This window comes from Naegleria gruberi (genome assembly GCF_000004985.1).
Source record: "Naegleria gruberi genomic scaffold NAEGRscaffold_3, whole genome shotgun sequence".
Classification (NCBI taxonomy): Eukaryota; Heterolobosea; class Eutetramitea; order Acrasida; family Naegleriidae; genus Naegleria; species Naegleria gruberi.
In genome coordinates, this window is record NW_003163324.1 from 22,473 (window position 1) to 44,435 (window position 21,963).

The following is a 21,963-nucleotide window of genomic DNA, read 5'->3' on the forward strand; positions in this document are numbered from 1 at the left end:
CAATCAAAAACAATTTGGCTTAGTTAAGCCGTATTCTAATGTTTGTGAATATATTATATCAAAATTACCATCTTCTTTAAATGTTCAAATAGATTTTGTAAACTTTTTCAAACAATGTGTAAATGATGAACTTAATGAATAATAAATTTACTCTTCATAGGTTCCAAATATTTTTAACATATTCAATAATCCACCACTCGTAAAAATTCGATCCATCAATACCACATAAATACTTTTCGAAATAATTCTCATCAATCAATTTTAAAAGAATGCCGAAATTATCATCTTCATCTAAACGGAAAAAGGCTTGTGAATATTGTCATCAGAAGAAGAGGAAGTGTGAAGGATTTGATGGGTTATCTTGTGATAGATGTAAAAAAGCAAATACACAATGCTCATTAACAACAAGTTCAACAAGTAGTGGCTACAAACGAAAAAGAGAAATCACACAAGAATATATTACTGAATGTCTTGAATCTTATTCTCAAGATATACAGTTTAATCCGAAGATTGTGAAAAGGAAGACAGCTTGTTTAGAATGTCGTAAAGTACATAAAAGTTGTGTATCTTCATCTACTTCAACTTTATCTTGTGATCGGTGTAATAGTACTAGTAAAATATGTTCTTATAATACTGATGTTATTATTCCTAATGATAATACAATGGAAACAACAGTAATAATCTTCGAAAAAGTTATTCCAAAACTTTTAGAACCTATAACATCAAATTGGATTCAATTATTCATCAAATATTTAAAAAATACAACAAAAGGAAATGATCAATTATTACAAATTATTAATTCACTTTCATCCCAAAAAAGAATTGAATTTGGATTACACGATTTAAAAAAATTACCTGTAGTGGATGTATATAGAGCTATTTTAAAAGCAAAAATTCCAGTAGGAGTTTTAGATGATTTTGTAAAGGATTTAGAAGAAAAAAATATTTATATATTCCCCCAAAAACAATCTATTTATAATTTTTCTTCTATATTAAATGGAGAATTGGAAGCTAAAACATATGGTTGGGGAATTGAAAAAAAATATTATGATCTAACTTGTAATAATATTCAAAAGAAATATATAGTATATTCTTTAGCTGAAGCAAAAGTTTTCTTAATTAAGTATTTAAAATATTTAAAAAGGAAAGATGAAAATATTATTGAATATTTAAAAAAGTATGGTTGGTTGTGGAATATTGTAGGTGATGGTAGACCAATTAAGGGAGCTCCAACACATTTCTTAATACGAGAAATTAGAAATGATATTAATATTCAATCACATAAGAATAATATTACAATTCTAGTAACAGATATTCCAGAAAAATTACTTTCAGCATTACCATCAACAGCTTTTGAATTTATAATTGAATTTTTAAATATTGATTTTATTGAATTTGAAGGAGATAATATTAAATTATTGAAAATATTTAATCCAGATTTAGGGTTTATTTATAAAATTATTGATAATTCAAATGTTAAACATGAAATAATTAATAATTTTAAAATAGTTCAATTATATGTTTTATTATATTTAATTTATTCAATCGCAAATGGAAACGATCAAGAATTACATTATAATTATATTTATGAAATTTCAAATATGGAAAAAATTGAAATTTTTCAAATTGGTTTGGATATTAATAATGAACTTCCAAATATTCCTGAAATTCCAAAAAATACAATAGAATTATTTAATTATTTTGGTATTAATGAAAACCACTTTATTTTAATTGAAAATAGTTTAAAAATGAATAATGATTATAATGGAAAAAATTTAAATAGATGTGGATGTTGTTATATTCATTCTAATATTATTAAATTTGCATTATTGTTTCCAGAATTAGATTGTTTCAAATGGCAACGAATTGATAAACATTTCAATAATCCAATGGGATTTTCAGTTTCTCAATGGTCATATTGTTCAAGTCATGCTTTAGTTTGTACTGTACAATTAATGGTTGATAATTTATTAGGCCAATCGGAAGAATTAAGAAATGAATTTATTAGTATATTCATAAATGATGCAAATATTATTAATAAGAATAATTTAATTACTAATATTTCTAATTTTTCTGGTTTTAATTTTATTACAAAATTTATTAATGATAATAAGAAACATTTAGATCAAAATATTATAAATAATGCTTTCAAAATAGAAAAAAATAATAATGAAATAATGAATAATTGTAAAGATAAAATAATTAAAAAAATTGAAAAATCGGATGAGTGGAATAAATTTAATATTGAGTATGAAAAGGAAAAAGATGATGAAAAAGATGTAGATGAAAGAAAATATGAGTCTTTTAATTTTAAAAGATTTTTATTTCGCCAAAGTTATCAAATATTATTTAGTTGTTATATATGGTTACCTAAAATAGTAAAAAAATTAATTTCTATATTAGATAAAAATAATAATTCAACAACTTCAGGAACTCGGAATAGATTAAATCAAATAGAATCTAATATTACAAGTTTAAGTATACTAAATGATTTAATTAATATTCATAAATTATGGACATTATTTATACAACGCGAATTAATATTAACAAGTTCAACTGAAACATTAGAATCCATGTTTACACAATTAAATCATTATGAAAAACAGTTATTTGATTTTACTAAATTATTTGCAACAATTTACAATAATTATTCAATTTATTTCCACATTGAAAACAATTTATTTAATTTTTATACTAAATTTAAAGTTAGTTCAGAAATGATAAAACAAGTGGGAACGGAAGTACAAAATAAACAAGACAGAAAAATGATTAATAATATTTCTTGTCATAATGGATTAAATAATTCAGATATGCAATTATTAATTTATGGCAGATCCAAACTGTTATTATTAACTTTAGAAGATACAAATAAAAATTAAAATTTTATCACTAATCAAGAATCGAACCAACGTCTCTGCGTTGATGCTACCAGATTCATACCACTGCACTATCCATGCATTTATATTTACTAGAAACTCGGATGCAATAAGAACCATACACTTGTCGGAGGACCTTACTTTTGCTATGGCGGCGGCGGCGAAAATTTCCGGGAAGCTAGTGATCCACTGACAATTATTTATTATTGGAACAAGTTTGTGGAATGAAGAAGTGATTTACTTCAACCAATTCTTTATTGTCATTCTAATTGGAAAATGATCACTCACAGCTTCAGCCAATGCCTGAGTCAACCCATATTCTTCCTTAAAATTCACCACTTGAACCTTTTCATAATCAATTGAACCAGCAATGACAAATCTATCATATGGACATTTGGTTTTTACCATTGTTCCTTGATCATCCTTAATCAACCATTTGAATGTCGAATCTGTTCTCAGACGAATCCCCTTCCAATCTGATTCCTTCACATAACTACATCCAGCATTGAAATCTCCACTCAACAACCATGGAATATTCGAGTTGATAATTCTATTCTTTCTGTAATAATACTCATACACATCATAGAGTGCATCAATTTCTTGAACAGCAGCTTTTGGAGAAGTGTGAATTCCACTAACAAACAAGGCATTCTTTGAGGCAACATTTGGAAGAGAAATGGATCTAGTTGAATTGGATGGTAAAACCAACACAGAATATGGTGGGCGTTCAAATTGATCAAAATCTTCAGGATACTGATAAGTGGAATTAATATGGACCTTATCAGAGTCATAGATATATCCTGTATATTGATATTAACACACAAAAACATTGAAAATTTCACAACATACCATATTGTTCCTTACTACTTGTTCTTCCCAATCTCAAACTTAAAGATATTTGGAATTTTCTACCAGCACTGTTTTTGCTCTCATTCAATAGTTGAAGTAATTCCTTAATGGCTTCTCCAGATGCATCTCTAATTTCCATGATCAATGTCAGATCACATTGTGAGAGAATTTTCAATAGAACATCAACAACTTGATTATTTTGCATCTTTTTCTGACCAAATACTTGGACATTGAAACTGCAGTATGTTAAATCGGTGCTTGATTGTTTGGCAGTTGACTTGTTGATAATGGAAAGGTTCAGGGTAAGAACTGGATACGAAAGAAGGGAAAGAATCAAGAGTAAAGAGGTGGTGAGTAAGAAGGTGCGACTAGTGGAGATCATTGTTAGGCTGTTTTTTTAAATTTGTGAAAATCATGCAGTACTGACATGCAGAAAAGATCTTTAGGTCTGGATTTTTTAATTACGAAACCAAGGTGGTAACGGAGTTATTTAGGGAAATAATCAAAGTTTGGTAAATTGAGATGTAAACTTGAATAGAATCATCACCAGATAGGGTTTTTATTCAATCAAGCAAAAATCATTCTTACTGCAATAACATCACCTGCTTCTGATTTCTTAAACAAACAAGCATAACAACCATCACCATAACCAGATGATGTAATAATTCCATAAGGAGCAGCCATTTTTGAAGGATAATGGAGCTTTTGCATTTCTTTGGACAAGTAATTAGACCATTCAGATCCGTATGAAAGTTTAAATGCTTTTTCCAATAGAGATTTCTGCTTGAATGGTAAACCAAATGCTTCCATATTGTTGTAATACTTTAAATCAAAAAAGCTTGCAACTCCAGCATCAACTCCAACACCAAACTTCATTAAATACCATCCATCTTCATTCACTGGATCTGGGTAGTAATCTGTCTTTGTTGCTTCTCCTTCTAGTTCTCTATAAATGTCATCAGAGTATTTGAATAAATTTGGATTCTTTGTAATTTCATCATAACAATCAGAATGAATGGCAATTATTTGTGCTGTCAAGTAATTGTCAATTCCTCCACCATCTACATAATTTTTTTCCTTATTGGTAGTAATCCATTTCCATGTACCAGGTCTAACATTCTCAATAATTACAGGATTTCCATCTGCAAGTGAATCATTGGCAATAATTGATGTACTTTCAACTTTGAATTCTTGATCATCAAACAAGATTTCATATTCCTTTCTTGTATTATTTGTATCATTCATGATATCATTAGTGGAAGTACTTTCAGTTGTTGTCAATTCTTTACAACCAACAATGCCAATAAATGCAGTAGATGTCAAATCAACACCTGAATTTGACATAAACCCACTACCAATACAGGCTACAGAAATTTGTTTTGAAGATTTTTTACAATCCTTCATGTCCTTGATATGATTCTTATATTCCAATATATCACTCCAACTAGATTTGTACATTATTGGAGCTCCAAGATAATTTGCAAAATCTTCAGGTTCCAATTCAATATAATCTTTGGAAATAATTTCTCCCAACTTGTCCATGTGATCTCTACATCTCAATCCTGCAATAATTTCAAAGTCATTATATTTTTCTTCTTTGATTTGGTAAGCTTTGGTAATTCTGGCACCAACTACATTTACACATGACATGGAAGGAGTTACTAACTTTGGAACATATACATCAAATTCTGAATCCTTCTTCAATTTTTCTAAATATTCTTCCTCATTGAATATTTCCTTAATCTTTTCACTTTTGACTTGTTCAATTTCACTAATGCTAGTCACCTTGTTATATTGATTGTTGTTGTCCTTTAAAATAATTGTTTTAGAAATTGGGGAATATAAATAGGTAAGAGAACCCTTGATTGGTAATTTTCTCAATTCACCTTCTCCTTTTGAATTTTGAATATTAAATAATTGTGGAGTATAGGCAAAACAATCAATTGTCTTATCTGCAGATGAGCTAACTAGTAAACCAAAATTATCCAATCTTACAATGGAAAGTATTTCACAAATCCAATCTAAATGCTTGACAAGTACAATTTGAGTACCTTCTTGATTCCAAACCAATTCGTATAAACATCTATTTTGATGAACAAAAACTCTCAATCTATGACCCTCCAAGTATGGAATAATTTTGCAATTGTCATTAAATCCAGTTCCTGTAAATGAAAATGTCTTATCACATTCAGTTGAGCATGTAATTGGATTTTCAACCTTAAATTTACCACTTTCCAAATCATATTGATAAAAAGTACCATTATAATATAATGCATTAATAGAGTATTTTCTATTGAGTACATCTTCACATGGAAGAGTAATTAATAATGTAGTATTTCTCAATGGAAATTGAGGTCTAACATAGGGTGGAAGTTCACTACATTTTTCAACAGTAAATTCATTGTAATTACCTCTCTCAATAACTGGTTCGCCTCCACTGCACGATAAAATCATTGAACCACCAACAAATCCAATACCTTCTTCATTAATTCTTTCAAGAATATTCACTTGTTCCTTCTCAAAGGTTTCAACATTGTTAAATTTGAACCAGGAACGATTAGAATGTATACAATTAGAACCAGTTCTGGACGATGTTGTTGCATAGGCACGAATGGTAGGCTCATCATTATCACTTCTGACAGACAATTGATACATCAAATGACTTTCCCAATCCAATTTAATTTCGCTAACACATTCAAATATACGATTTTTATCAGAGGCCAATTTGACATCTTCAACGTGAGCAATTTTCTTCTTGATCACATGGTCATAATCAGACAAGTCCAAGAGGTAAAATTCATGATCAGAGGTTACATAACCATCCAAACACTTTCCGAATGGTTGAGTAGTGAAGGTAGATTGGTTGAACATTGCGCGTCTTTTTTTTAAAATTCGATTTTATCAATTCTTGGAAGGCGGGAAAAGGGGTTCAATATTTCCACCAAAAAGTGGTTTTCGGCCAAGTTCTGCGATTTACAAAATTGATTTGTAAAATTGCTTACAATGGTAACATTTCTGAATTGTTTGTATACAACACAACATACAGTTGCGTTCAGCATTGGATGAAACAGACTGTAATTGAAAATGAAAAATGGTTAAACTATTTTCAAATAAGTAATTACATCATAGCCTTATTTAAAGGCTATGGCCAATTCAAGGCGGGTGGAACGGCTAAGGCGGTTGAGTTCCTCGGCTAACAGGCAAAGGTTCATCTAACTGACCTCGTTGTAACGAAGTGCTTTGAAATCTTCCAGGACACACCAACTTGTTGTTGTAAACAATGGTCCAATTAAACAAATTAGCTTTATAAAAGAACTCACAGAGGGCGCCCGTTAAATGTACAATTTTGTTGAAAAAAAAAACCCTATCACCTCATCACCTCAGCAAATAAGCAACAAAAGCATCTAAGGCTGGAGTTAATATTCGGCACATAATTTGATAACAGTACTACTAGGTCAAACATAAGAGCCTCGAGTTATCATTATTGTCCTGTGGACAATTTTCATCACGCTTAATATCTCTGCCAAAAAAGTCCCAAACACTCTCATATATCTCNCAAGTTGTTATTCAAGAACACTCTCCAATACATTATCATAATTAACAACCAGACAGGTAGCAATTTTTAAACCTCAACCTTACCATAACAACAAAACAATAATCACAACAAGAACAACAACAAGAATACAACAATATGCAATCAATGCATCTCGTTGCCTCATCAAGGGATTTTGGTGATCAACAGTCTGCTGTGTCGGATGGTCACAGTGCCACATCAAGTACCACACATCATACAACAAATTCAACATGGGTTAAGATACAATCCTCAATAGCAACCTTAACAGTTGCACTGCAGGATAAAAAGAGAAAGACCTCTTGGAAATACTTTGCTCTCATAGTAATAATGAATATTTACCTCATGTGGACATCTATTTTTCTCCCAACTCTAGGTTCTGCATATAATTGGGGAGAATATGGTGATTGGGTCTTCAAGGTAGCAAACTATCCAATTACGTTCTCACTAGACTTGATACCATACATAGCCATGGTAGTACTGGAAATTGTTTCAATAGTATACGTGCTGTTGTATCTGACTACATCATACCTAGCATTTCAAGCAGTCAATAATTCATCCAAACAATCTGTAAGGATAAAGAGAATGTCCATCATTCTAAGCTGGCTGACAGTTTTCCTAACACCAGTCATGTCCTTCATCTTTACCAGCTTTATTGATTGTAACCTATCCTCATTGGTAACAATAAGTGGATATGATGAACAGAAGTACACTCTTCAAAGATTTCCAACACAGGCATGTTATTCAGTGGAGAATATTGCATTCATAGTAATAGGATTTGTGGGGCACTTTCTACTGGTAGGGTCGGTGTTTTATGCACATTTGGCCATTGCCAACATGCATCCTCACAACATGGCACCACTAAGAATGGAATCAAGTTTTTCCATCTCTTGCTTGATGTCATTTAATAGCTTTGAACTTTTGTGCATGTATGTGATACCACCTCAATATGCATACATCAGATCCATAACTCATCTTATTATTTCCATAGGTTGGATTATTATCTTCTTTAATCAACTTCCATTCTTCAAGAGAGTTGAAAATTCAATCTATTTGGGTGTTGGAGGAGCAAAGATTGGAGCATCAACAGGTTCCCTCATTTCAGCAGCTGCTAATTCGACAAATAGTTGGCCATTTGGATTAGGAATGATGGGTATGACTCTAGCCCTTATAACAATTGGATTTTTGGTTGGATTGATTGTGGGAGAATTATATACAAGGATTGTTTTGAGAATGGTTGAAAAGCTCATTCACAATATTATTCTGGAAAAGCAAAGCTCAGAGACTGTAAATATATCACTGGATAGAGCTATTGAGAGGGATGCCCTCACAATCTACCAAGAAATGGATGAGAGCAACCTGCTGCGTCAGTTAGGCCTGTTTTTAAGATTTTCAATTGTTAACACCAAGACCAATTCTATCAATCCAGAAATTAATATGCCTCTCTCCTTTGTTAAAGGCATTGCAAATCAGAAATCCTTCTCAGAGAGTGGTCTCTTGATTAGTTCCGCTCTTATAATTGCCTACGATTGGAATGATGAAAATTCATTAATATTTGCAACCTTATTATTGAAAAAGGCTGCCAAACATGCTAATATTCTTCAAAAGGTGGTTGTTTCGGAGAGAATTACAGAAATTGAAATTGATGCGACAGAATCAAAGAATGGAAAGAATATGGTTGAAGTAAAGCACATTCTTGAAAGAATGACTAGATATCAGGAGGAGTTAAAGGCTCTCCATAGATTATTTTGGAAAGAGTTAATGAATGAAATTCCAAACATGCAAAAAGTCGAACAAACCAATAGAAGAATAGCCTACCTCACTGATATCTGTCATGTAACCTACTTGAATGTCATGTCAAACTATAGTAAGGAAAAGACTGTATTGAGATCGTATGCCTCATTCCTTGATGCCTATCTATTTGATAAGGAACTTGCCCAGGAATTATTCCAAGAAGCAACTAGTATTGAAGAGGATGAATCAAATAAGAGAAACCGATCTAAAAATCACTATCTCAGAAATGTATCAAAATTCAAGTTTCTTAGTAAGGGGAGTATTCACCCTTCACATATCGGTGATGACTTTGTAAGAAATAGCTTTGATTCTGCCGGCAATAGGGATATAGACATGGAGAAGGATGATGGTATGTCCTTTAGTGGTATTGAAGGAAAAGAAGTTTCCAAGAAGGAAACTATTTTCAAATCGGCTCTCAGAGTGCCTCCCTCACACAAATTTCAAATGTTCTCTCTATATATTGTCATTTTCCTCTCTCTGTTGGCTACTGTTGTAGGATCGGTTCTTGCCTACTTCCTCTCGTTCAATATTGCTGGTGAAATACCAATGCAGTTCGATACTTGTAGAAGTACCATGTCAACCGCTGGTATTTTACGTCAACTAAGAATGCATCAATCCTCTTTACAAGTTTACAATTCTAGTTACAAAACCACTTCGACACTTGATATGTTTCACAATGACTTTATGGATAATCATGATATCAGACTGGAGAATTACATCAACATGTTGAAGAGAATACCTTACTATGCTCAAGCTGCACTCTATACACCAGCCATGTACGAATTCTACACCAAGGATAATATTTCCGTGGTGGTACCATTCATTCCAGAAACATCAACTGTACAAAATTTCATTTCAAGCTTTAAGAGAAATGCCTCAATGGAAGAAATTAACAATATCATTATTAGAATCTCTGAGAATATTCTTAATAATTGGCAAGACAAAGATTACAATACTCCACTTTCTAACTTCGAATTCATGTACATGTGGCAAAATAAGATTCCTTTAGGAGGTTTCTACACTACCTTTTGTGAAAGTTTGATTAATGCCAACTATAGTGATAGTAGTTCAAAACTTCAAGCCATGATGATTTGTTTGCTGAGTATTTGCTTTACCTATTTTGCTCTCTTCGTTGTATTTTGTGGGCTGTCAAGATTGGAACTTACTTCCACTGAGAGAATTCTCAAACTCTATGAAAAAGTTTTAAATAAGAACGTCATTGGTAAGGCCTATCATGATTTGGGAAGCAATGATGATGCAACTATCCACCTCTCAAAGAATATCTTTCTCATTCCAAAGAATTTCATCCCACTATTCGGATTTGTTTGTGTTGTTCTAGTATTTTTGAGTTTTGGTATGATGTACTATGAAACCAGTGTCAATGTTAACAATACTCATGTTTCTGGCTCAGCCATCAAGGATGGTACTGCACTTATCAGAGTTGTTCACAGAATGGTCTATAGAGTGAGTGAATACTTTACCTATTTCAGTTTGCCTTCAGGTCTTCCAAATAATGATCCACTATTAACCACTCAGACAGAATTGATTGGTTATAGAGCTAACGTAAAGGCATATCTTACTGAATTGAACAACCGATTCAATATGCTTGTCTATGGTTATGGTGGTAAACAAGAAGTTGTTGGAACCTATGAAAAAGTAGATCAACTTTTGAAAGGAGTTGCAAATTGCTCTCATTCTTACCCAAATGCGACATTCATTGAAGAGTTCCAACACTGCTACGGTATTGAGAAGATGATTTCCATATTTGCCTCTGATACAGCTCAATTGAACGAAAGATTTTGGAATGCTGGATTCTACAATCGAACCATTGAGGCCTATACTCTGTTGTTCAAGCTCTTTGCTATGGGTGATAAACTCTCAGACCAGATGAACATATTCATGACAACATTTGTCCAATATGCCTCCACACCAAGTGTAACTATTATTTCAGTCTTTACCATATTTAGTCTACTTTCCTTACTATTGCTCAATTATCAATTGTACTTATCAATGGTGTCTCACTTTAGCCACGTTCAATCTTTAAGATCAATGCTAAATTATATCCCTCTCAATATTCTTGATAGTAATGAGCATTTGAGAAACTTTATCTTGTATAATTCTGTACCAAATGGATTGGTTGAACTCTTCCAAAGAAAGAACAAGAAACAAAATAGTGGCGACTCATCTAATGTGAGAAGTATTCTTAATGCCTCTGTAGATGGTTCCATCTTGTGTAATGAATCTGGTTTGATTGACTTGATAAATCCTGCAGCCCAAAGAATGTTTGGTTATAAACAATCTGATATTGTAGGTGCTCAAGTATTCACAATGTTCGAAAAGAAGGATAGAGAATTACTGGAAAAGACTGTTGCCGATCTCAAAGCACAAGCCAAAGGAAATGGAGAAGCCAATGCTGGTGAGTCCTTAGAATTGGAATGTGTAAGAAGAAATCAAACAACCTTTCCATCCTCTGTGAACATCTTTGTGGCTCTCTTTGATGGTATTCCAGTTTTGGCATTCATCATTAAGGATGTAACACAAGAAAAGAAGCACAATGCATTATTGGCTGAAGAAAAATCCAAATCCGAACATTTGTTGAGAAACATCTTACCTGAAGCTGTTGCAGCCAAGTTGAAAGCAGGAGAGACATTCATTGCCGAAAAGTTTGGAGACATTACATGTTTCTTCTCCGACATGGTGGGATTTACAAGTTTGAGTTCAGATATGAATCCTACTGAACTGGTAGGCATGTTGAATAATATTGTTAATGGATTTGATGCCTTGACTGATAAATATCATTTGGAGAAGATTAAGACCATTGGTGACGCATATTTTGTAAGTAATTTTCACATTTCTTAACCATTCAAACATTTTTCTTCCTGTATTATGCAAAAATCTTTAAAAGGCTGTTGGTGGACTGCACGCAAATGCTACTTCTGACCATCCGGAAAGAACTCTTCGATTTGCAATAGACACTTTCACTGTTATTCATGATTACAATATTACAGCCATGAACCCAATTTCTAAACAAATTAATATTCGTATTGGTCTCAATACTGGTGGTGTGAGTAAGTAGCAGTATTAATTATTTAGTCATCCTAATAATATATTTCCTAAATTCTTAAATTGAATTGCATTTTCACACACGTGAATTAATTTGTTTTCAACAGTTGCTGGTGTCATTGGTACGAAGAAATTTGCCTATGATTTGTGGGGAGATACCATTAATACAGCCTCTAGAATGGAATCTACTTCAAAACCAGGTCGTATTCAAGTCAGTCGATCCACCTATGAAAGAGTTTACGATTTAGGATTTGATTTTGAAGAAAGAAAAGTAGAAGTGAAAGGAAAGGGATTATGCAATACCTATCTACTCAATTCAAGACATCACACGAATGCAGTGATTGAAAATGATGAACCATCAAATATACAAATATTAGAATTTAAATCTCATGAATCCCATGATCACTATCAATCAAAAGTAAAAACAGCCCACTCCATAGCTACAATTGAAGAAATCAAGACAAAACCTCCAACACCAACTACAGAAGATTTGAAAAGAGCTTCATCAGTACAACAAATGTAAAACTTCTTGGTTCATATTGAACAAAGCCAATAATGAGCATACTGGCTCGGTTTATCATGGTGGATTTCATTGTGGTTTTTTTTGGTTGAAGATTAGCATTTTGAGTTAGGCACTCCCATTAAATGTCAAACATCTTCTAATCATGAAATAAGCGATGGCTCTTCAGTAAATTCTACTCGCAACTTGCCCCACCATTGAATACTGTGAAAAAAAAACAAATCAAAAGATCAATAGTTGACTGGCTAATATAAATACAATACACCCTTCAAATTCTTCAGACTCACCACTAATTAAATTGCATCAACAAGGAACAATTTGTTCTAAGATTCCCAACAAGTTGTTACCTGCCAAGAATATTTTTATCAACCAAACAACTGCCAAACATCAACAATCAAAAAAGAAAGCGGCCAACCAACCTTTCTTCTCATCATCTTTTTGTCATCCAACTCAACTGCTCCACCATCAAATCAAACTCCACCATCAATATAACACTTCTCATCAAGAATGGTCAAGAAACTCTTTGGCATCTCCTCCAACACTTCCAGCCACCAACAAAACGTTCATCAACCGGCCACCACCTTCATGGTCGTTGATGATCCCTCCGTTTTGCAAGGTTTCTACAATGAACAACAACAAAATCAACAACACCACAACGCCCTCCTCAATAATAGTACAAACAATGCCGCCTTTTTTAATACCACAGGACTCTCACAGCAACAACAACAGCAATTTCTTATTAATCAGTTCGCATCTGCTGCGTCATCAGTATCTTCTTCTTCTTCTGTTGGTGGTGGTGGAGGAGTTGGAGGAGGCTTCTCATCAAGCCTTCCGAATAATAATAACATGATGAATACAAGTAATAATACAAATAATAATAACTTTTCATCATTTGGTATTGGCAATAACGGTAACATTTTCATCACTAGTAATAATAATAATAATATGAATAATAATATGAATAATAACATGATGATTAGCAATATGAATAATAATATGAATAACAATAATAATAACGTCAATAACTTTATGATGCAAACATCGTCATCATACAATACTAATAATAATAACAATATCTTTCGTTTAGATGACAATAACAATTCACGTGCGTTCCTATTCGGCCAAGGTTCTTCATCCACTTCAACTTCCAATAATAATAATGGTTTTATTGTAAATAATGTTAATACTAACAATAATAATACAAATATAAATACAAATACAAATACTACTACTCAACAATCACAACAACAACCACCACAACAACTTGTAAATATCGTTCTAAATAATAATGGTGTATCTAAATATGCTCCGGTTATCAAGTGGTCAGTGGCTCCTAGTACAGCTTATTCATTTTCCAATAATCAATCAACTGCCAATATGATTAGTAATGAAGCTGACAATATCATGAGTCAAACATTGATTGATCCAGTATTTGGACCAGATGACTGCAAAATTTCTAAAGGAAACTTCTTAACTAATACGAAACTGTTTTGTCTATCTGAACAAACTTTGAGAGATTTTCAATATTTGAGACCAAGTGTTCAAACTGATAACTTGTATCACTTGGCAGAGATGGAAAATGAGAGTTCTTGGCTTCCAAATGATAGAATTGCACCAAAGAAAACTACTCATAATTGTCTAGTTAATGATTGGTTGGTTTTCTGTAGTCAAGATCCTCAATTATTGAAATTAGTTGGAAGATACATCAATGGAGCATCTAATACTGATGTTCAATTGTTTGCTGACTTTGTTCTAGTCACTAGTAATAATCACGATGAGGATAGTAGAGAATCTTTATTTGGAAAACAAAGATTCAAGGGAGGAATTCCATTACAAATGAAATTGGTCAGAAATTCTGCAAATAATGCAAATATGACACCACTCTTGTATTTTGAAAAGAGGATTAACAGAGAATCAGTTAATAATAAGGATGCACCAAGTGCAAGTGGAATGGGAGGCAAACGTGTTGCCCAACTTCGTATCTATTTGAAAGATAGTAATCAAGAGATTTGTTTGGTGCACTCTGAAGGTTTTTGGGTGAGAACCAAGAGCAGAGAGGAGATTCATAGAACTAGTCCAAGAGAACTTCAAGTTCAAGCTCCACCACAAGAAACAACTCAAAAGAAGAAGAGACATGCATTCTATGGCCTCTTCCAAGGTAATGGTGGCAGAGGAGTGAAGAGAGAGCAAAATGCAATTGTTGTCGAGACTCCTACTAGAGTTTTCATGGATCACCAAGGTAATTTCACCCAAGGTCTTACTGAAATTGTTTCAGCTCAACAATTCCAACAACAAGATTTGAGTCAAATGAGCAATAGTGCTAGCAGTTACGGATCCAACTCTTACTTGAGCAATAGTGGTGGCTTTGTACTTCAAGGAGTTTCACCAATTTCCAATCAAATCCAAATGCAAAATAATGGAAATGAATCTGAAGTCTCCTCATTGAGTTCAACACCAAATAATGCCAGTAACTTGTCCGTATCTCAACACAGTTTATCAACCAATGATATTGCAGAAATTTTAAGAGGATTGTCAATTTCCCTTCCAAACAATCAAGGAGGAGGTGGAGGAGGCCATCATTCTCGTAATTCTTCCTTCACATCACCAAACGGATTGGCAAGCAGTTGTAGTTCAACATCCAGCACTTCATATCTTCAAATCAATAACAATAATAATTCATCTGATATGGGACTAAATTTCCAATCACTTATTGAACCACAAGGGAGTGAATCTATTGACACTACCATTAACAAGTTGGATGCAGCCATTAACTTCTTCTCAACCATGAAAGATGCTTATATGAAGCTTAAGAATAATCAAACTTCGGATATGCCAAACATGGGAGAATTGTATGCTCAATTCAGCTCTTCATTACAAGATAAGAGAAAAGACAAGGGATTCAAGAGAGTGAGACAAGGAAATGAATCAGGAGCTGTTTCTCCACAATCCAATCACTCTGGAAAGAGTTTGACGGTTCCTTTCAGAACAACATCAACCTCAGCTCCTAACACTTCCGCTCTTAACATGAATGGTTCAAGTCCACTAGTCAACAATGTCATTTCAAATGTTGGCTATAACCCAAGCGCCTCTTTCAGTGGTAATGGTAATAACAATAATGTTATTAATATGCCATTCCAAAATACTACCTTCATCGCCCATCCTTCAATCAACAACTTGCCAATGAAGAATTTTGATGGAGATTTGCCACATACACTGTTCAACAGTGCTGATACAGATGCCACCCAAGATATTTTCAACATGTAATTTTGAAAATATTTCATAATTACCTAAGATTTTATACAACTAAATAAATTTATTTATTATACACTAAACCAATTGAGGCACATTATGAATTCTCTAAAGTTGATCTTTGCATCCCCATCTTTATCTAAGCTCTTGATTAATTCTTCAAATGGATCAAGATCTTCGTATTTAGTGCAGAGTTTTTCATGGAATACTTTGAATTCGTCCAAACTTAGCTTTTTGCTGTTATCCTTATCGAATGTTTTGAATAATTTACAAGCAGTCACAAGAAGTTTGAGATTCTCTCCTCTGAGAATTGATTTTCTTGTTGCAAGTGCTTCCCAACAATGTAAAAACTCATCAAAACCAATTGTCAAACTTCCATCATTATCCAAGTAGAGATAGATTGCTTCCAATTCTTCGTTATTGAAATTAAAACCAAGATCTGTAAATAAATTGGATGCTTCCTTCAAATCAATTTCATTATTTCCATTCTGTTTATACAATGAATATCTTGTATTAGGTTCCAAGTTAAACAACTAAACCTACCGAATCGTATTTACTGAATAGACTCTTTATTACGTCCTTTTCCTCATCAGAGATGCTTCTTGCTTCTGTTGTAGTCATTGTAGTTGTAATTTTTCTTAGTTTTGAAATGTTTTGAAAGTAGGTAAGATACGAGAGAAATATGAAATCCCAACAAATCTCCATCATTTTCAATACTTTTCATTGTAAATTATTGTAATAGAAACCATGAAAGATTCAATAACCTGTAAGATGTATCTTGAATTTGTGAAGCACTTCTGGATCAACTCCAAGTTCATTCAATTCCGTCAATATACTCTCACTATCGAGTTTTTTCAACTTGATTTGTTCCTTCAAATAAACTAGTGTTTGTCTTTCCCATTCAGCTTTTAGCTTTGCACTTCCAATGACGTGAGCTAGTTTGTACAATTGATACATATCGGCATCCTCTTGTGAGACATTGTATGAAATAAAGTTCTCACATATTCTGGCAAGTTTTTGCAGATTGAACAAGTGAGAAATACTCCACAAATCAATGACATTCTGCTTTGTTGGTTGAATGGATTCAGAATAGAGATAACGAACAACCTGCTCAAATATTTCCAGATTGTTGCATTGCTCAATGGTAATTAGAGGAATTTCATTGTTTGCTTCCTGCTTTCTAAATTCTTGCCCATCAGAAAATTCACAATTTACAATCACATCAAAGAAGATGCTTCTATCCATCAAAAATTGCTTATTACAAAGATACCTTGGAGTTGTTTCTGTTGGATTTTCTGACTTGAAAGTGATAGCCATATTGAAGGTAAGTTTCTTTAGAGAATTCAAAGAGGATTCCTTCTCATTGTTAGGATCTTTACAAAGTGGAAGAGGATTGAACTCTTCTTTGATTTGATCATTCATAATTTTAAAAAACTCTTGTTCCATAGTTTTTATAACTTGGCAAGGGAATTTAGTGCCTTGTGGAGCAAAACTAAGGAATGTATTCTTGATATGCTCTGCCAAAGTTCTTATTCGTAGAGAGTGAGCAACTTGTGCCAATTCGTTAATGCAAGTGACAAAATTCTCTTCAAGGAAAAAGATTTTGGAATTCTTTTGCTGCATATTAACCATCTTTCCACAATACAACCATACAAGTACAATTTCAAACATTCTTCTCTCAAATGGTACGAGACCAAAATCAATAATGGTGAAAAATTCCTTATTAAATTGCTCTAGATTTTTTTCCTTTGCCAATTCTTGATCCACCTCTTGTGTTGTTGGAATTGTGGAATATTTGAATTTTTCCTTTACATCTTTCTGTTCAATTTTCAAACGAGGTACCTTTTTTCCATATCTTGATGAGTTCTTATTTTTACTGAGTGTATCCAACTCTGTGGCTGTCAAATTAAAAGGATATAAATCCATGTCAGAGTGTGTTAATGATTTCTTTAACTCTTCTGTAATTAGACTTGTTCTTTTCTTATTCTGACCTGCCTTTTGTTGCAATCCAAACAATACTAATTGAGGCCACCTTGAAAGGAGTATCCACTTTGAACACTTGTACTCTGCAACAGATTTACTACCCTTAAAAGTCATTCTCAATAGAATGTCATCTTTAGGATTTTCTGTTTCTTGAAGGAAAGATTCCAAAGTAACAAGTGAACTTTCCTCTTCCAATCTCTTTTTAAACGAAGTCTCTTGTTCCGCAATACTCTTCATGGCATACGACTTCATCAAGTACTCCAAATCATCGTCATGATCTACCTCATCAGAGCCACCACCTGTTGATCGATGAGATTTGTAATTATTGTACAATTTTAACATTCTTCTAACTTCCAATGACAAGGCATTCAGGAAACATCTTCCAAACCTATCATCACGATGACCCAAATCACTCAAATATCTGACCACATTCAATTGGCCACACAAACAAGCATAATACAACATTGAATTTCCATGGCTATCCATAAAATTCTTAGGATCACGAATTGTCGGCAGCAAAGTCTTGATTCTATTCAAATTTCCAACTTTACACATTGAGAATATTTCATGATTTTGCGAGTGATTATTGGTTGATTTGCGTTCCTTTGGCAAGAGATTTAATATTTCTTCATCTTCATCTTTTCCCGAAGTTTGTTCTTGTTGTTGTGATGGAATCATTTTTTATGATGATTTATTATTATTAAATAACTCGATTTTGATATCAAACTAGCCGTAGAGTTCATCCTTGTTCATGTTCTTTCCTCATCTTCAGAATTGATTTGTGAGGTTAAAATTTTAATTTGTAAATTGAATATTTTTTTTTAAAATTAAAAATTGAAATAAAATTTGGGCGGGAAAATTTTAATATCTCTAAAAAGTTCATTGGTTAAATAAGAGAAAACGTAAACGAATATTCTAATTTGATGCCAAATGTCAAACAATCAAAAAAAATAACATGACATCTATCGTAAAATGTACTGATACTATGGTTATCAAGAGTTTATTTCAAAAGTATGACAAGGTGAGTTTCGAATATTTATTAAATATTAAATACAAGATATTGTATCAAAAATATACATTCTCCGATCATTAATTTTCATCCTTTAATACTCTAATGACAAAATGACATTATTCGAAACTAAACTAAATACAAAAGAATGGGAATGGTCAAATGGGAACTGATGAATTAGGTGATATCCTTCGTGATTTGGGTTTTGATTTTTCTACTGTTGAAGTTGAAGCTTTACAAATGTATTTGGATAAGAATAATGACGGAGTTTTATCATTTGAAGAATTTTACGAATATTGGGTAAAGATTGCATCAACAAATGAACTTTCCATGATCCAAAAGAGAGTTGACTTGTTAACTGAAGCTGCAAGTTCATTTAAAGTATACGATACTAATGGAAATCATGTTTTATGTTTGGATGAATTTGAGAAATTCTACAGAGCACTTTATACTCAACGTGCTGGTGCATCCATGGCAGAAATTGAACAATGTTTGAAGAGTTTGGATTTGGATACTAATGGTGTGATTAGTTTCCAAGAATTTATTATTTGGTTGAATTGGCTTCAATAAATATTAATGAAATTTATTGCCCTATTTCACAATGCAATTGACCAATCCAATAGTGAATCATTTGGCTTATTTTCTGCTTGATAAATGAATTCGGGTTACAATCTGTCAGCTAGTTCAGAATAGGTTGGGGCTGTTTCAGAGAGACCCTTTCGAATACGAATCTTGTTAACTAATTCTGTAAATCTATCGGTGGAGCCAATAATTGGTTGCCAATAATCAAAGATAAATTGAGAAAATATTCCATTACCAATCAATATATCATGAATTCCAAAATATTCCGATATTGGTACATATCCTTTGACTTGTATGTCTGAATGCCATTCAGTTTGTTCAAAGATTATTCCCCTTCTTCTATTTAATGTTGAATAGAGTGTTCCCAAATCCGATTCCTTACATTTAAATTCTCCTAACAAGATTGGTTCCAATAATGTTGGTTCAGAATCCAGAATACATGCATGGCAACATCGTCTCACTGTTGGAATTATCTGACCTGCTCCTCTGTGAATAGAGTCCGAGTTCATGCATACATCCTTGAGATTGATTCGTACGCCTCTGACACTTTCTCCACAGACTGGTCCTTCACTCATTGCAAATTTAAATGCACTAATTGAATTGTCCTTCATTTCATTAAGGTTCATGACACCCTTCGTTTGATTTACTAATACATTTGGACTATTTGCGTCTGGTCCGAAAGTCCAAATCTTTCCTGCATCCTCCAAACTCCAACCAAATTGATCACTCAAGTATCTAGCTCTATTATTCTCAGGTACTAATCCTCTCTCAATTTCATTTGAAAGTTCCTCTTGAAGTGGTTCCGCCTTCATAAAGAACCTATTATGTTTGTTAGGTGATTTTGCAAGTGTTTCCCTGTGTGATTCAACTGTGATACTTTCTAGCAAACGAACAATAGGTTCTTCAACTTGGATTTCAATTGAAGGATGAATTTGTTTGAATTGACTGAGAATGGAGTGTAAATGAACTTCACTTACGACAGAAAGTACTTTCTCACCAGTATATTCATCTAAAGAAAATTTCATTAAAGGATCACATTTGCAAATCAATTCCATTCCTTTGATAAGTTGTGGAAGATTGGCTTGTTTCTCCGGCTCTACAGAATAGCTGATCATTGAATGAGGTAATTTCAATTCGGCAAATGATTCAGCTTCCAGATTTGAGCTTTCACTTATGGTAGCTCCACTACATGTTAGGAACTTTTCAATTCCAATTAATCCAACAATGGATCCACAAGTTGCTTCTTCAATTGGCTCAACAATTGAACCATTGATTTTCACAATTCCAGTTACTGTCTTTTCTTCAAATACATTCTTTGGTCCTAATATTCTAATTGGTGTCTCAATGTTTAGTTTTCCTGAAAATATTCTGCCTACAGAATAAACTATTCCATCAATAATTTCAGATTTAGTAATATGCATCATTAAGGGACCATCGGGATCACAATCCTTGATTGCAGTTCCAAAAGTATCTGTGAGAGTACCAGTGTAGATATTTTCAACTCTGCGTGGTTGAGCCTTTTCTGGAGAAGGCAACTGCTGATAAATCATATTGAGTATAGTTTTTGAGGCAGGAAGCCACCGTTTCATAACTGATTCTGTTAATTCCAATTCATTTTCTTCTGAGGAAATACTAATACCGAAAGGGTTTAACAATTCTTCCAGTGTTGGACTTGCATTTTCGTACAATGTTTGCAAAACTTTTTGAATAGGTTTCAAAACAAACTGGCAGAAACCTCTTTCCAAACTGTCTTGCTTTGAGTCTTTCAACCATTTACCACTCTCAGCATCAAAGTAATTATCTCCCCACAATTTTTCTGCCACAACATTCACATCCATTCCAAACTTTTTCGAATAAAACTTGGCAAAATCATGCAAATTAAAAGCCCAACCTCCCAATGCAGATCCAAAAGCAACATGACCATTCTGTGGATAAATCTGTTCTGGTTGCTCAGCATAGGTACAAATCACAACATTGACAGATTCAATAATTCTCAACATGCACTGATAAATTTCCTCCAATGAAAATTCATTCCTCAATAACAAAACTTCCAACTTGTTAATCATGAGAATGAATCCAAGTTTCTCAGTGATAGCCTGTCTCAATACCATCTCTGAATGATAACCCAAAGAATTGTATCCCTCCAAATTGACCACCAACAAACAACCATCACTCAATCTAAGGCTTGTATTCACTTCGGAAGTTAATTCCAATCTTCCAGGACAATCCAATATATTGATAGTACTGTTACATTCCGAATTATTCGTCTTGGCAATGAATTTCTTGTAATGAATTTGTGTTTTAAATATTGTTCTTGTTGCTATTGTTGTATTTTCTTCATCTTTATTCCGATGATCAACAACATCATCATTAGAATGATTGATCAATAATTTGGTGAGTGTTGATTTTCCAGATGAATACTCTCCACAAATTGATACATTTCTAATCAGTGATCGATCCAAGAGTT

The 21,963-nt window shown here is 33.0% G+C and overlaps 8 protein-coding genes across 8 annotated transcripts; 3 read left to right on the top strand and 5 right to left on the bottom strand.

Annotated features, from left to right (window-relative positions):
- Positions 1-3,113: 3,113 nt before the first annotated feature.
- NAEGRDRAFT_62143 (uncharacterized protein) lies at positions 3,114-4,107 on the bottom strand (the record flags this gene model as incomplete). The annotated part of the gene is made up of 2 exons (XM_002682337.1): positions 3,114-3,676; positions 3,726-4,107. 2 exons carry the CDS (start codon positions 4,105-4,107, stop codon positions 3,114-3,116), a joined length of 945 nt encoding a protein of 314 aa, XP_002682383.1.
- A 148-nt stretch (positions 4,108-4,255) lies between these two features.
- On the bottom strand, positions 4,256-6,599 carry NAEGRDRAFT_77998 (uncharacterized protein). The gene has a single exon (XM_002682338.1). It carries the CDS (start codon positions 6,594-6,596, stop codon positions 4,293-4,295), a length of 2,304 nt encoding a protein of 767 aa, XP_002682384.1. The 5' UTR covers positions 6,597-6,599; the 3' UTR covers positions 4,256-4,292.
- Positions 6,600-7,416: 817 nt separating this feature from the next.
- Positions 7,417-12,676, top strand: NAEGRDRAFT_62145 (uncharacterized protein; the record flags this gene model as incomplete). The annotated part of the gene is made up of 3 exons (XM_002682153.1): positions 7,417-11,925; positions 11,996-12,158; positions 12,261-12,676. The coding sequence occupies 3 exons, from the start codon at positions 7,417-7,419 to the stop codon at positions 12,674-12,676; spliced, it is 5,088 nt and encodes a 1,695-aa protein (XP_002682199.1).
- Positions 12,677-13,180: 504 nt separating this feature from the next.
- On the top strand, positions 13,181-16,002 carry NAEGRDRAFT_56686 (uncharacterized protein; the record flags this gene model as incomplete). The annotated part of the gene is made up of 1 exon (XM_002682154.1): positions 13,181-16,002. The coding sequence occupies one exon, from the start codon at positions 13,181-13,183 to the stop codon at positions 15,935-15,937; it is 2,757 nt and encodes a 918-aa protein (XP_002682200.1). The 3' UTR covers positions 15,938-16,002.
- On the bottom strand, positions 15,994-16,428 carry NAEGRDRAFT_29876 (uncharacterized protein; the record flags this gene model as incomplete). The annotated part of the gene is made up of 1 exon (XM_002682339.1): positions 15,994-16,428. A coding segment is annotated over one exon (435 nt), but the record flags the coding sequence as incomplete, so codon positions are not given.
- A 250-nt stretch (positions 16,429-16,678) lies between these two features.
- NAEGRDRAFT_45607 (uncharacterized protein) lies at positions 16,679-18,583 on the bottom strand (the record flags this gene model as incomplete). The annotated part of the gene is made up of 1 exon (XM_002682340.1): positions 16,679-18,583. One exon carries the CDS (start codon positions 18,581-18,583, stop codon positions 16,679-16,681), a length of 1,905 nt encoding a protein of 634 aa, XP_002682386.1.
- A 475-nt stretch (positions 18,584-19,058) lies between these two features.
- Positions 19,059-19,484, top strand: NAEGRDRAFT_29921 (uncharacterized protein; the record flags this gene model as incomplete). Its single annotated transcript, XM_002682155.1, has 1 exon — positions 19,059-19,484. A coding segment is annotated over one exon (426 nt), but the record flags the coding sequence as incomplete, so codon positions are not given.
- A 95-nt stretch (positions 19,485-19,579) lies between these two features.
- Positions 19,580-21,736, bottom strand: NAEGRDRAFT_395 (uncharacterized protein; the record flags this gene model as incomplete). Its single annotated transcript, XM_002682341.2, has 1 exon — positions 19,580-21,736. A coding segment is annotated over one exon (2,157 nt), but the record flags the coding sequence as incomplete, so codon positions are not given.
- Positions 21,737-21,963: the final 227 nt, after the last annotated feature.

Excerpts from the sequence above, each read along its gene's own strand:
- NAEGRDRAFT_77998 (XM_002682338.1), bottom strand. The coding sequence starts at position 6,596 with ATGTTCAACCAATCTACCTTCACTACTCAACCATTCGGAAAGTGTTTG.